This window comes from Ranitomeya imitator, chromosome 5 (genome assembly GCF_032444005.1).
Source record: "Ranitomeya imitator isolate aRanImi1 chromosome 5, aRanImi1.pri, whole genome shotgun sequence".
NCBI classification, from domain to species: domain Eukaryota; kingdom Metazoa; phylum Chordata; class Amphibia; order Anura; family Dendrobatidae; genus Ranitomeya; species Ranitomeya imitator.
The window spans coordinates 363,140,829-363,153,717 of record NC_091286.1 but is presented as its reverse complement, the minus strand read 5'-3'; the positions used below and the strand labels follow the sequence as shown (position 1 = coordinate 363,153,717).

Sequence of the window (12,889 nt, the reverse complement as noted above, 5' to 3'; positions counted from 1 at the left end):
AACAATATTCTCAGGAATGCCATGCAACCGAACCACATGCTGAAAGAACAAAGGTACCAAATCAGAGGAGGAAGGCAATTTAGTCAAGGGCACCAGATGGACCATTTTAGAAAAGCGATCACAGACCACCCAAATGACTGACATCTTTTGAGAAACGGGAAGGTCAGAAATGAAATCCATCGAAATATGTGTCCAAGGCCTCTTTGGGACCGGCAAGGGCAAAAGCAACCCACTGGCACGAGAACAGCAGGGCTTAGCCCTAGCACAAATCCCACAGGACTGCACAAAAGTACGTACATCCCGTGACAGAGATGGCCACCAGAAGGATCTAGCCACTAACTCTCTGGTACCAAAGATTCCAGGATGACCAGCCAACACCGAACAATGAAGTTCAGAGATAAGTTTATTAGTCCACCTATCAGGGACGAACAGTTTCTCTGCTGGACAACGATCAGGTTTATTCGCCTGAAATTTTTGCAGCACCCGCCGCAAATCAGGGGAGATGGCAGACACAATGACTTCTTCCTTGAGGATACCCGCTGGCTCAGATAAACCCGGAGAGTCGGGCACAAAACTCCTAGACAGAGCATCCGCCTTCACATTTTTAGAGCCCGGAAGGTACGAAATCACAAAGTCGAAGCGGGCAAAAAATAACGACCAACGGGCCTGTCTAGGATTCAAGCGCTTGGCAGACTCGAGATAAGTCAAGTTTTTATGATCAGTCAATACCACCACGCGATGCTTAGCTCCTTCAAGCCAATGACGCCACTCCTCTAATGCCCACTTCATGGCCAGCAACTCTCGATTGCCCACATCATAATTACGCTCAGCGGGCGAAAACTTCCTGGAAAAGAAAGCACATGGTTTCATCACTGAGCAATCAGAACCTCTCTGTGACAAAACCGCCCCTGCTCCAATCTCAGAAGCATCAATCTCGACCTGGAACGGAAGAGAAACATCTGGCTGACACAACACAGGGGCAGAACAAAAACGACGCTTCAACTCCTGAAAAGCTTCCACAGCAGCAGAAGACCAATTAACCAAATCAGCACCCTTCTTGGTCAAATCGTTCAATGGTTTGGCAATGCTAGAAAAATTACAGATGAAGCGACGATAAAAATTAGCAAAGCCCAGGAACTTTTGCAGACTTTTCAGAGATGTCGGCTGAATCCAATCCTGGATGGCTTGGACCTTAACTGGATCCATCTCGATAGTAGAAGGGGTAAAGATGAACCCCAAAAATGAAACTTTCTGCACACCGAAGAGACACTTTGATCCCTTCACAAACAAAGAGTTAGCACGCAGGACCTGAAAAACCATTCTGACCTGCTTCACATGAGACTCCCAATCATCTGAGAAGATCAAAATGTCATCCAAGTAAACAATCAGGAATTTATCCAGATATTCACGGAAGATGTCATGCATAAAAGACTGAAACACAGATGGAGCATTGGCAAGTCCGAACGGCATCACTAGATACTCAAAATGACCCTCGGGCGTATTGAATGCAGTTTTCCATTCATCTCCTTGCCTGATTCTCACCAGATTATACGCACCACGAAGATCTATCTTAGTGAACCAACTAGCCCCCTTAATCCGAGCAAACAAGTCAGATAACAATGGCAAGGGATACTGAAATTTAACAGTGATCTTATTAAGAAGGCGGTAATCAATACACGGTCTCAGCGAACCATCCTTCTTGGCTACAAAGAAGAACCCTGCTCCCAGTGGTGATGACGATGGGCGAATATGTCCCTTCTCCAGGGATTCCTTCACATAACTGCGCATAGCGGCGTGTTCGGGCACGGATAAATTAAATAATCGACCTTTAGGGAATTTACTACCAGGAATCAAATTGATAGCACAATCACAATCCCTATGCGGAGGTAGAGCATCGGACTTGGGCTCTTCAAATACATCCTGATAATCAGACAAGAACTCTGGGATCTCAGAAGGGGTGGATGACGAAATCGACAAAAATGGAACATCACCATGTACCCCCTGACAACCCCAGCTGGATACCGACATGGAATTCCAATCCAATACTGGATTATGGGTTTGTAGCCATGGCAACCCCAACACGACCACATCATGCAGATTATGCAACACCAGAAAGCGAATAACTTCCTGATGTGCAGGAGCCATGCACATGGTCAGCTGGGCCCAGTATTGAGGTTTATTCTTGGCCAAAGGTGTAGCATCAATTCCTCTCAATGGAATAGGACACCGCAAAGGCTCCAAGAAAAACCCACAACGTTTAGCATAATCCAAATCCATCAGATTCAGGGCAGCGCCCGAATCCACAAACGCCATGACAGAAAACGACGACAAAGAGCATATCAAGGTAATGGACAGAAGGAATTTGGACTGTACAGTACCAATGACGGCAGACCTAGCGGACCGCTTAGTGCGTTTAGGACAATCAGAAATAGCATGAGTGGAATCACCACAGTAGAAACACAGACCATTCAGACGTCTGTATTCCTGCCGTTCAACTCTAGTCATAGTCCTATCGCACTGCATAGGCTCAGGTTTAACCTCAGGCAGTACCGCCAAATGGTGCACAGATTTACGCTCGCGCAAGCGTCGACCGATCTGAATGGCCAAAGACAAAGACTCATTCAAACCAGCAGGCATAGGAAATCCCACCATGACATCCTTAAGAGCCTCAGAGAGACCCTTTCTGAACAAAGCTGCCAGCGCAGATTCATTCCACTGAGTGAGTACTGACCATTTCCTAAATTTCTGACAATATACTTCTATATCATCCTGACCCTGGCACAAAGCCAGCAAATTTTTCTCAGCCTGATCCACTGAATTAGGCTCATCGTACAGCAATCCGAGCGCCAGGAAAAACGCATCGACACTACTCAATGCAGGGTCTCCTGGCGCAAGAGAAAATGCCCAGTCTTGAGGGTCGCCGCGCAAAAAAGAAATAATAATCAAAACCTGTTGAATAGGATTACCAGAAGAATGAGGTTTCAAGGCCAGAAATAGCTTACAATTATTTTTGAAACTTAGAAACTTAGTTCTATCTCCAAAAAACAAATCAGGAATAGGAATTCTTGGTTCTAACATAGATTTCTGATCAATAGTATCTTGAATTTTTTGTACATTTATAACCAGATTATCCATTGAAGAGCACAGACCCTGAATATCCATGTCCACACCTGTGTCCAGAATCACCCAAATGTCTAGGGGAAAAAAAAAAGTGAACACAGAGCAGGAAAAAAAAAAAAATGATGTCAGAACTTTTTCTTTCCCTCTATTGAGAATCATTAGTTGGGCTCCTTGTACTGTTATGTTTGCTAATGACAGGTGTTATGAAGGCAATCCAGAAACACAGTGTGCTTAGCGATCAGAGCGCACACAGTGATCTGACAAATACCCAAAAATACAAGAACGAGCTCTGAGACGTGGAAACTCTGTAGACTGCACACCTGATCCTATCCTAAACACAACTAAAAGCGGCTGTGGATTGCGCCTAACAACTACCTAGGCAACTCGGCACAGCCTAAGAAACTAGCTAGCCTGAAGATAGAAAAATAGGCCTGACTTGCCCCAGAGAAATTCCCCAAAGGAAAAGGCAGCCCCCCACATATAATGACTGTGAGTAAGATGAAAAAACAAAACGTAGGGATGAAGTAGATTCAGCAAAGTGGGGCCCGATATTCTAGGACAGAGCGAGGACAGTAAAGCGAACTTTGCAGTCTACAAAAAACCCTAAAGCAAAACCACGCAAAGGGGGCAAAAAAAAACCACCGTGCCGAACTAACGGCACGGCGGTACACCCTTTGCGTCTCAGAGCTTCCAGCAAAACAAAAGACAAGCTGGACAGAAAAAAAGCAACAAAAAAGCAAAAAGCACTTAGCTATACAGAGCAGCAGGTCACAGGAACAATCAGGAGAAGCTCAGATCCAACACTGAAACATTGACAAGGAGCAAGGATAGCAGCATCAGGCGGAGTTAAGTAATGAAGCAGTTAACGAGCTCACCAGAACACCTGAGGGAGGAAGCTCAGAAGCTGCAGTACCACTTGTGACCACAGGAGTGAATTCAGCCACAGAATTCACAACAGTATCAGCTATTAGGTTTTCTTGATCAACCAGCTAATGTGTATAGTGGTGTCCCATGTTTCCCCCAGTGGCAGATGAGAAGGGAAAGAACAATTGGACATGTTGGATTTCATTATGCCCGATCCATTGTTCTCATGGGACATAAGCCGCCACTAGAAGTGTCTGGCAGTGGTTTAATCCCTGCTCCCCATTGAGAACATGTAAACGGTGTCATGAAAGTTGTATGGCAGTCATGTAGCTAGTCCGGTGCCCTATTCCCTGGCTGTGCGATGGGCGTTGTACTGTCATCACCCTGGCCCTATATGTCATTGAGTACCTTGAATATAATAGGAATAGTAGAAAGTATAGACAAATCCCAATCCCAACTTGCTTTTGTTCTGTTTCTAAGACGAGATCCGAGATATTGCCGTAGGCTGCAGAACTTGAAAGCTTACATTGTTCTGAAAGTTCTAAAAGTTTTTCTTTTCAACTTTTAACCGCACCGTCTATTAAAAGACGTTAAGTCAATACTAACTCTGTAGAGTCTTTATCTGCAAACACTTTTTCCAGTAAGTTTAATATTCCCCAGCCAAGTTGAAAGCCCAGGTGGGTTCTGCATCTGCAGTTTATTGGCTTCATAACGTAGTGTGTTTATACTGAGAAGGGCACATTCATATTCCTGCAAGCATTAACTGTCATGATGGTTTTACATCTTATGCTAAGAAAACATTACCTTTTATGATTTTTATCTCTAACATTGTATTCCTTTCTTTGTTTTCTTTTCTATTCCTCTTTCTCTTCTACCATTGGATGCAATGCACTGGCACTAGTGAACTACAGCCCTCCCTTGACAGGGCTCGAAGTGCTAGTACCAACTGCTTGAGACCAGATACTAGTTTGCATTCACCAGAACGAGAAAGGTATAAAACTGACTTTTTCATTCTTTTCATGTGTCTTGGTGATTTCATTTTTTCATTCGTCATGTCACTTAATATTTTTTTTTTAAATCACTAATGTGTGTCTGAGTGTATCGCTGATAATAATCTCTTGTGCCGAAATACCTACAGTATTGTGATGTGCATTAGTGATCATAGTACTTTATCTAGTTAATGGGCCTGACATATCCTTAGGGTAAGGCATGTTAGATCAATGTGGATCTGACAACCGGCACCACCACTGATCAACTGTCTGCAACATCCGCGACTGCCAGATCTATACACTGCTTAGAACCGAATCAGCACAGCTCTGAACACTGCGTAGTGGCCATTTTTGGGTACCCCATTCACTTCAGTGGTAGATGAGCTGCAGGACCTGACAACAGTCACCAAACAATGTAGAGAGCTGTGCTGTGCCGGCTCTAGACTCTATGAACATCTGGCTGCTGCAAACAGCTGATCGGTGGAGGTGCTGAGTGTCGAAAGCCCACTGATCTTATATTGATGACTGAGCATACAGTAGGTCATCATTATGTCAGTCCTGGACAAGCCTACAGATTTAGTCCTTCTTAAAAGTCAAGTATATCACAATACAGAAAAATACCATGATGCAGAAGAGTGTATCTCCAAACCTAATTGTACAAGTTCAGTGCCTATTGTTATTTACGAGTTAAAGGGAAGCCATCATGTCGGATAACACTACTAACCTGGAGATATAAGGTTAGTCTGTAGGTTAATAGTGTTAGAAAGACACTTGGTTGCCCTACTGAAAGTTCGGTTCCAAGGAGATAATGAACTTTATTCCTCCCAGCAGCCTCCGGCTTTCAGTCACAGAGACGTGTCTACACGGCGTCAGTCACCGCCCAGCACACAGTGAGCGGCAGCTGTACGCACGCCCTGGAACTTTAACTGAGGCGGCTCTGCACTGATGCACTGCAAAGTGCGGGGGCATATTTACAGTGCAGTCTCACGCTATTAACCCTATAGCTACAGTATAATAGCGATATGCAGGCTCACAGTTTCCCTTTAATTCTCTGCATTATGATATATTTCTTGTAGGTTAGTTTAAGAAGGGCTATATCTTTATGGCTTTGATCTTTTCATAGTCTGACAAAGTCTTGGAAATATTTGAAACATCTGGTCGGGACATTTGCTCGTTTGGAGTTTACATATTGTTTCCCCTTTTTTGTTAAAAAAAAAAAGGTAAAATTAGGTGATCTGTTCCTATGCTCACACCAGCGAGCTTATAGGAGACATAATTCACCTAATTCTTCCTTTTCTGTATGCTCCCGCTAATGGTGGATGCAGGCAGGCAGTACATGATGCCCGACCAAACCGTTCCAGCTGCTATGTGATGTCCTGTAAACAAGATCAAACACTCCTATGATCCTGGTCATAGATATCCGTCTCCGAAAGTGTCCACTGGGCATTTCTCAAACCCAGAAGTATCCTAAAGATTGGCCAGTAAACCCTTTCCGACCCCTACTATCTGGTCTTATTGAACAGCTCTCGCCGGTGCATGGGCAGTGAATACTGAAGTGAATGCCCACGAGCGAGAAGCGCTGCGCATTTGCCGCCACTCGGCAACACAGGAGAAAGCTGAAGCTGTCAGTCAAGACCAAAGTGGAGGGGTTTGGGTAGGTGTATTGGGCAAATTCAGGACACTTCCCAGCTTGAGCAGTAACCTTGCAGAGATGGAATTATTTTTATATTTATTTTTATATAGCGCTAACATATTCCGCAGTTGTTTACAGTTTGCACACATCATCATCGCTGTCCCCGATGGGGCTCACAATCTAAATTCCCTATCAGTATGTTTTTGGAATGTGGGAGGAAACCAGAGTGCCCGGAGGAAACCCACGCAAACACGGGGAGAACATACAGACTCCTTGCAGATGTTGTCCTTGGTGGGATTTGAACCCAGGACTATCCACTGAGCCACCGTGCTGCCAGATTTTCTTTTCTCCATTTTGGTACCGATATGGCTGGCCCAATAGGAATGTTTAACCTTTCTATCCAGCAGCTGAAGTGGTTTGGTGGAGTCATGTACGCTCATCAGCTCCCTTTACTTCAAGCTTCCTGAAAGGAGTCAGTGGCTTTGAAGCTACATGAACTAGAATCACAAAATGTGACACCTATTAAAAAAAATACCTAAGCAATAGTAACATTGTAGGCTTAATAGGAATGAGCGCTGAAATGAGCAGGTGCTGAAACGTGAAATATGAGCATACTGTAGGGTTAATTACATAGGAAACTATACAGTAGTAGCCATTTCCTCACTTACAGCTTTATAGGACATTAGTTTAGTTCTAAATTGTTTTGCCTTCACAGCTTGTGTGCTTGATTTAGTGGAAGTTGTAATATTACGGATATTCATTAGCAGAAGATTAAATACATACACTTCTGTGGCTAAAGGATGAATTTCATACATCTGAATATAGTGGTTTCTGAGAGCCCCTATCAGACAAATGGCATAGTCGGAGAAATTTCAGAAGCAAATTGGAAAATTGCCGTATTGTGGTTCTCAGCAACACGTTATACCTCCCATCATAATGTGTAACATACTATAATCGAGCTTATACAGCGTCATGTAATAACATGTGTTCCTATCAGTATAATAAACCCTTATTATACCACTTGCCTGATTCGCGTGAATAGATAGACGTATTACTCATTAGACACAGATTATGAAGATTGGATACTGTAGACTGGGACCTAATGGTACTGTTAATAAATAATCTGGCCCTTTACATCTGTGCTAGAAATCTGTGGATTAGCTAACTTTACTATAATGTCATGATAACCAGTGTAAGTTTTGACATCTTGGCAGTAACATTGGTGGTCTAGTATTGTACAATAATTACTGTAATATGTCTGACATGAAATACACATTGTGCAGTGCATCCCTGTTTTTTTTATTCCCCATTATTTGATAAAATGACCGTATATTGAATTTGGAGCAATAGGATATTAGTATTTGCAGTGTGACTTGCTGAGAAGCAATAAGCGATATAATTTAGTGCTGCAATGCATTACTTATTATAGTTTGAACACTCGGAATTTACAATGTGATAGGATCTGTGTGACTAGTGTAAACCATGCTGATATATCACTGTATTCGTGGCTATGTGCAGTGATCAAAGCACGGGAGGAACAATTCCTTTATTATAGGGGACCAAAGCCAAGTCCATGTATTCTCTCATCTGTCACATTTTCATTTCATTGCCGTGATCACAATATTAATTTCTAAAGCTTCTTTACAAGAGCAACATGACTAGTCTCATCTACTTGCTCGGGGGGTTTTATTTTACTCTTAAAAATACACCATTTTGGCAAGAAAGACTGCCAACGCATGGCGATGACAGGAGCCTATTGAAGTCTATAGAGGAGGAGAAGAGTTTTCAGCACAGTGAGAGACCAGGCAGATAATGCTTCATCTCTAGACAATTTTATTTTCCTTCAGCACTGGATTCACAGGAACACAGCTCAGTACTGCTCTTTAATATCTTCTATGCCGCTGCTTCTGTCTGTGTGCTGAAGAGGAAGGAAAGCACGGGTTTATTTCTTTCTGTGTCCTTTGTACGGGAGATGTCATAGCAGCTAGTTTCAGCCACTACCTCTGAGACAACTAAATATCAGAGTTAGAGCACTCAGAGGGAAAAACTGGTGAAAAAATCCAGGAAATAAGTCATCTAGTGACCAGAAATAGTGTTATTCTTCAATCACACAAACAAGACCCGAGAAGTTACCTGAAATGACAGTTACACTTTAAAGGGGTTGTTCTCTTGCAGTAAATGATTGGCCCCGGTTGCAGAGTATTAAAGAGAAACAAGCTACACTCTACTCACCTTCCTCGGGTACACTTATGACTAGTCTTCGCTACTACTACAAGTGTCTGGCATTGCTCGCCAAGCTGGCATCTACATTGCAACAGCCAATCAGGGACCAGGGAAAGGTGTATACAGCACGGATTGTTTGTTTATAATAACCTGCAACTGGGGACACTCATTTACTGAGAGGGAACAACCCCTTTAAGCACCACATTACCATCACCTCCTTACATGATAACTACTGATGAATTGCCATGATCTTAAAAAAAAACAAAAAAAAAATTTTGGGGGGGTGTTTTTTTTTTTGGCTTTGTCATTTGGACCCCTTGTTATTAACACATTTTAGAATATAAATCCGTAACGTAAATCATAAAAATATAGAAGACCCCTTTAAAAAAAGAAAGTTATTAGTTCTGAGATGTACCGACCAATAACCTTACTCTCAAAATAAGTAGAAAAAGTATTCGAGCAGAATATAATGCTCCGCAGAATACTGTAGGCATTGTCTATAAGAGGCTGCTTAGAGCAAATTGTACCTTAGATAACTAAAACCTCTTCAGGACGGCCGATCCTAACACCCCTGATTTACAAAAAACCTGACACCTCCCTATAGTTTTCAGATGGCTGTATAACACGGACGACGCATCGCAATGCTCGGACTGGCTGGCGGCTCTCCTGACTCGAGCTTGGCAGCTGCATAGAAGTGCTGTCCCACTGGGGTGAGGAGAGCCGCCAGCCAGTCCGAGCATTGCATTATACGTCCGTGTTATACGTCCGGCTAACCATTGTTTCTTAGTCCACCTGCAAATTCATCCATGTAGTTCATACTACAATGTGTTTCCTTTCTTGTTTCCCTCCTGTCTCATGCTGACGCATTACATGTGATGTGTATTTTATGTCTATACAGCCCTGCTTTATTGCTGTCTAAGAAAACACTTGTTTTTTTGCTGTCAGTTAATGGTATTATATTATAGAAATGTGGACAACTCTCGTAACCATTTGCTTTATAGCCCTATTATGTTTCTTTAGGCTTGTATATAGTGCGATAACTTAAATAATAATTAATATAATAAGAATTGTACAATGTATATTCCATATACTTATAGTAAATTTCCCAAGGTCTAGGGTCTCTGTGCCCTAAAGCATCATGGGCATCACACGCTTTTTTTTATCATGTCACTATGATGACAGCTGTAATAGCAATATAATATTTTTTCACCTTAAAGGAATCTGTCGCCAGGTTTTTACTATCCCATCTGAGTGCAGCATGGTGTAGAGGCAGAGAACCTGATTCCAGCAATGTAACACTTATGGAGCTGTTTGCTGCAGTTTTGATCAAATCAGTTATGTGCTGCCGATTTACCAGCTCTTTGAATGCTGAACTGATTGGCAGCTCTCTGTATACACTGTGCATAGACAGAAAGCTGCCAATCAGTGGTGGGGCGGGTTTATACTCAACCCATAAATATGGAGGACTACATGTCAGGAGGTTTAATAGTCTTCTAGTGATAATCTCCTGCTGATAAAACAGTTTTTTTTAAATAAAAACTACAGCATGCAGCCTAGTAAGTGATAGATCACCGGAATCTGGATCTCAGTCTCTATTATATAGCTGTCAGATTAGGTGGTGAGGGTGACAGGTTCCTTTTAAAGCCTAGTAGTAATTTTTCCTTGGGAAATAACCGCCCAGCTCGGATTATATTGCATGTGCTTGATGTTCAGGGAGCTGCTTCAGTTCGTATATTTGTTATGCAGCATTTGAGGGAGCGGATCTGTCCAGGTAGTGTGAAACAATAACAGGAGCGTTGCTGAATTATCAGTTATGGATCAGTTTCAGTCTTTAGACACGTCTGTTCTTACTGGATTTTGCCTCATATTTTATTGGTTTCTGCATGTACATTATTTGGTAATAATGCCTGCAATGTTCATCATTTCAATGCTTTACATGTAATCTCATTCTTCATTGATGTTTTCTTTCACTATTATTATTTTTTGCCCTGGCTTTTCTTTTTTTTTTATTTATCACTTCATCTCAGGCAGCCCAGAAAAATGGAAAAATCTAGCAACCAGAAACCAAACCATAAATGCTGTGTTTCTGAAGTGAAAAGGTATGAGGTCTTCAATGCATATTTCGATACATGATAGAGTGCGATTTAAGTATATGACCCTACAAAGACACGCAGGAGTTCGGGTGCACTTCCACGGCATGATTATTTAGGAACACTCCTAACCCAATCATGTGTAAACAGGCTGCCCATCACCTGACACGTGAGCAAACGCTTGTTCGTCTGGGGAAATAATCTGTCAGCAGGTTTTTGCTACCCGATCTGAGAGCAGCGTGGTGTAGGGAAAAAAGACTCTGATTCCAGAGATGTTCACTTAGTTTACTGGGAGTTGTTAGATGTAGTATGTAGCAGAGCTCAGAAAGCTATCCCTGCCCACACCAAAGCATTGTATATAGACAGTAAGCTGCTAGTCAGTGCTGGAGGCTGAGCTGTAGTCTAGCATTGATAATCTCCTGCTGATAAAACACTTGTTGTATTGAACCAATAGCGCACAGCCTAATAAGTAGCACATCCCAGGAAGCAGTGTCTCAGCCCCTACATCATGCTGCTGTCAGATTAAATCGCAAAACCTTCTGACATATTCCATTTAAAAGATCATCGTACTTGGCAGCGCATTGTCGTGTGCAAACAGTGCCTGTACTGCTGACAACAAATGGGAGCCTATTCACACTGCACGATTATCTATTCTGGATAATTCTTTGCATGTATTAAATGTGGACTGCTTGTGTACACGGGTAATAGATGACTGATGATTACCAAATAAGTAGCAAATTGGTTCTCTTTTGGTGGGTGGTAAAAACCCACCTTTGCAAAGGAAAGGTGCACCTTTTCTTGGCATGAAAACACCTGCACCCTGAATTCAATCTCAGTGCCCATCTATGGGCCATAAAGAGGATCTGACATGTCCACACATCACACAAGCAGCATCCAGATCACCATCTGATCCCCATTGATGCCGACTGTCCCAGCAATGGGATTCTAAGCTCTGGAGCTAAAATCCTAATATTTAAAGTGGACTCTACCAGTACTGACATGACTATTGTGGGAAATATCAGGATCATGCTTTGCCATTATATTCTGCAGAACTTTACATGCACTATAATCACTGTCCCCATTGGGGCTCACAGTCTTGGTTCAGTATGTCTTTGGAGTATGGAGGAAACCGCATATTGTCCTTGGTTGGATTTGTACCCAGGACCCCAGCTCTGCAAAGCAGCTGTGCTAACCACTGAGCCACCGTGCCAATACAGAGCATTATCTGTATGCCTTCTGCTGGGGGTGGCCATTATCCGTGTCATGTCAGAGCGGAGTGTCTGCACTGCCAGCACTAATTGGACCGTGCTGTTCTGTATGAGTCCACCCCCAATGGTAATCATGTATTCAGAAATGTATATGAGGAATTACAGAGGAACGGTATAATGCAGACTTTATCTTCTGTAGGAGAGATCACACGGCCTCTAAGGTAATAGAAAAGACCTTGTTTCCAGTTTGTGTGAAATATCCGAAACATTGCGTCAGAAAATACAATATATTGTACAATTAGCTTCCAAAAGAAGTCAAACCAGTAATAGAAATGTAGGGTTTCTTTTCCTGAAGGTGATAGTTTGCTGATTTTCAGGCCATATTTGTGCTTTCTGTGGGTGTCTTCCATTATTATAATTCTTTGCCATGTGTCTGCTAATAACTAACTTTGTTATTATTTCCCTGATGCCTCAGTTTTTTGCATGCTTATACATACCTCCCAACTTTTGAAGCTGGGAAAGAGGGACAAAGTTAGCGGCGCGCAATGCGCGCCGCGGCAAATTTTAGGCCACGCCTCTGACCACACCCATTCACTAGTCACACCCATATCCATGTCTCAACAACACCCATTTAGCACTGCTGATCACACTGTTCATAAAGAATAATTATAAACAAAAAAATATGGCCACACAGTGCTCCATACTGTATAATGACCCCACATGATGCTCAATACTGTATAATGGCCACACAGTGCTCCATAC

General features: G+C 42.6%; 1 protein-coding gene across 33 annotated transcripts in view; it reads left to right on the top strand.

Annotated features, from left to right (window-relative positions):
- The window catches only part of RIMS1 (regulating synaptic membrane exocytosis 1), a 540,636-nt gene that overhangs the window by 320,972 nt on the left and 206,775 nt on the right, over nt 1-12,889 (top strand). For 14 of the 33 annotated variants that reach the window (XM_069726584.1, XM_069726599.1, XM_069726583.1 and 11 more), the window contains one exon: nt 4,886-4,975. The exons of 9 other annotated variants lie outside the window; for them this stretch is intronic. In XM_069726584.1, the coding sequence (XP_069582685.1) occupies nt 4,886-4,975 (90 nt within the window). Of the gene's footprint in view, nt 1-4,885; nt 4,976-10,856; nt 10,929-12,889 lie in introns of all 33 variants that reach the window. 10 more of the 33 variants (XM_069726604.1, XM_069726589.1, XM_069726577.1 and 7 more) reach the window with 1 other exon arrangement.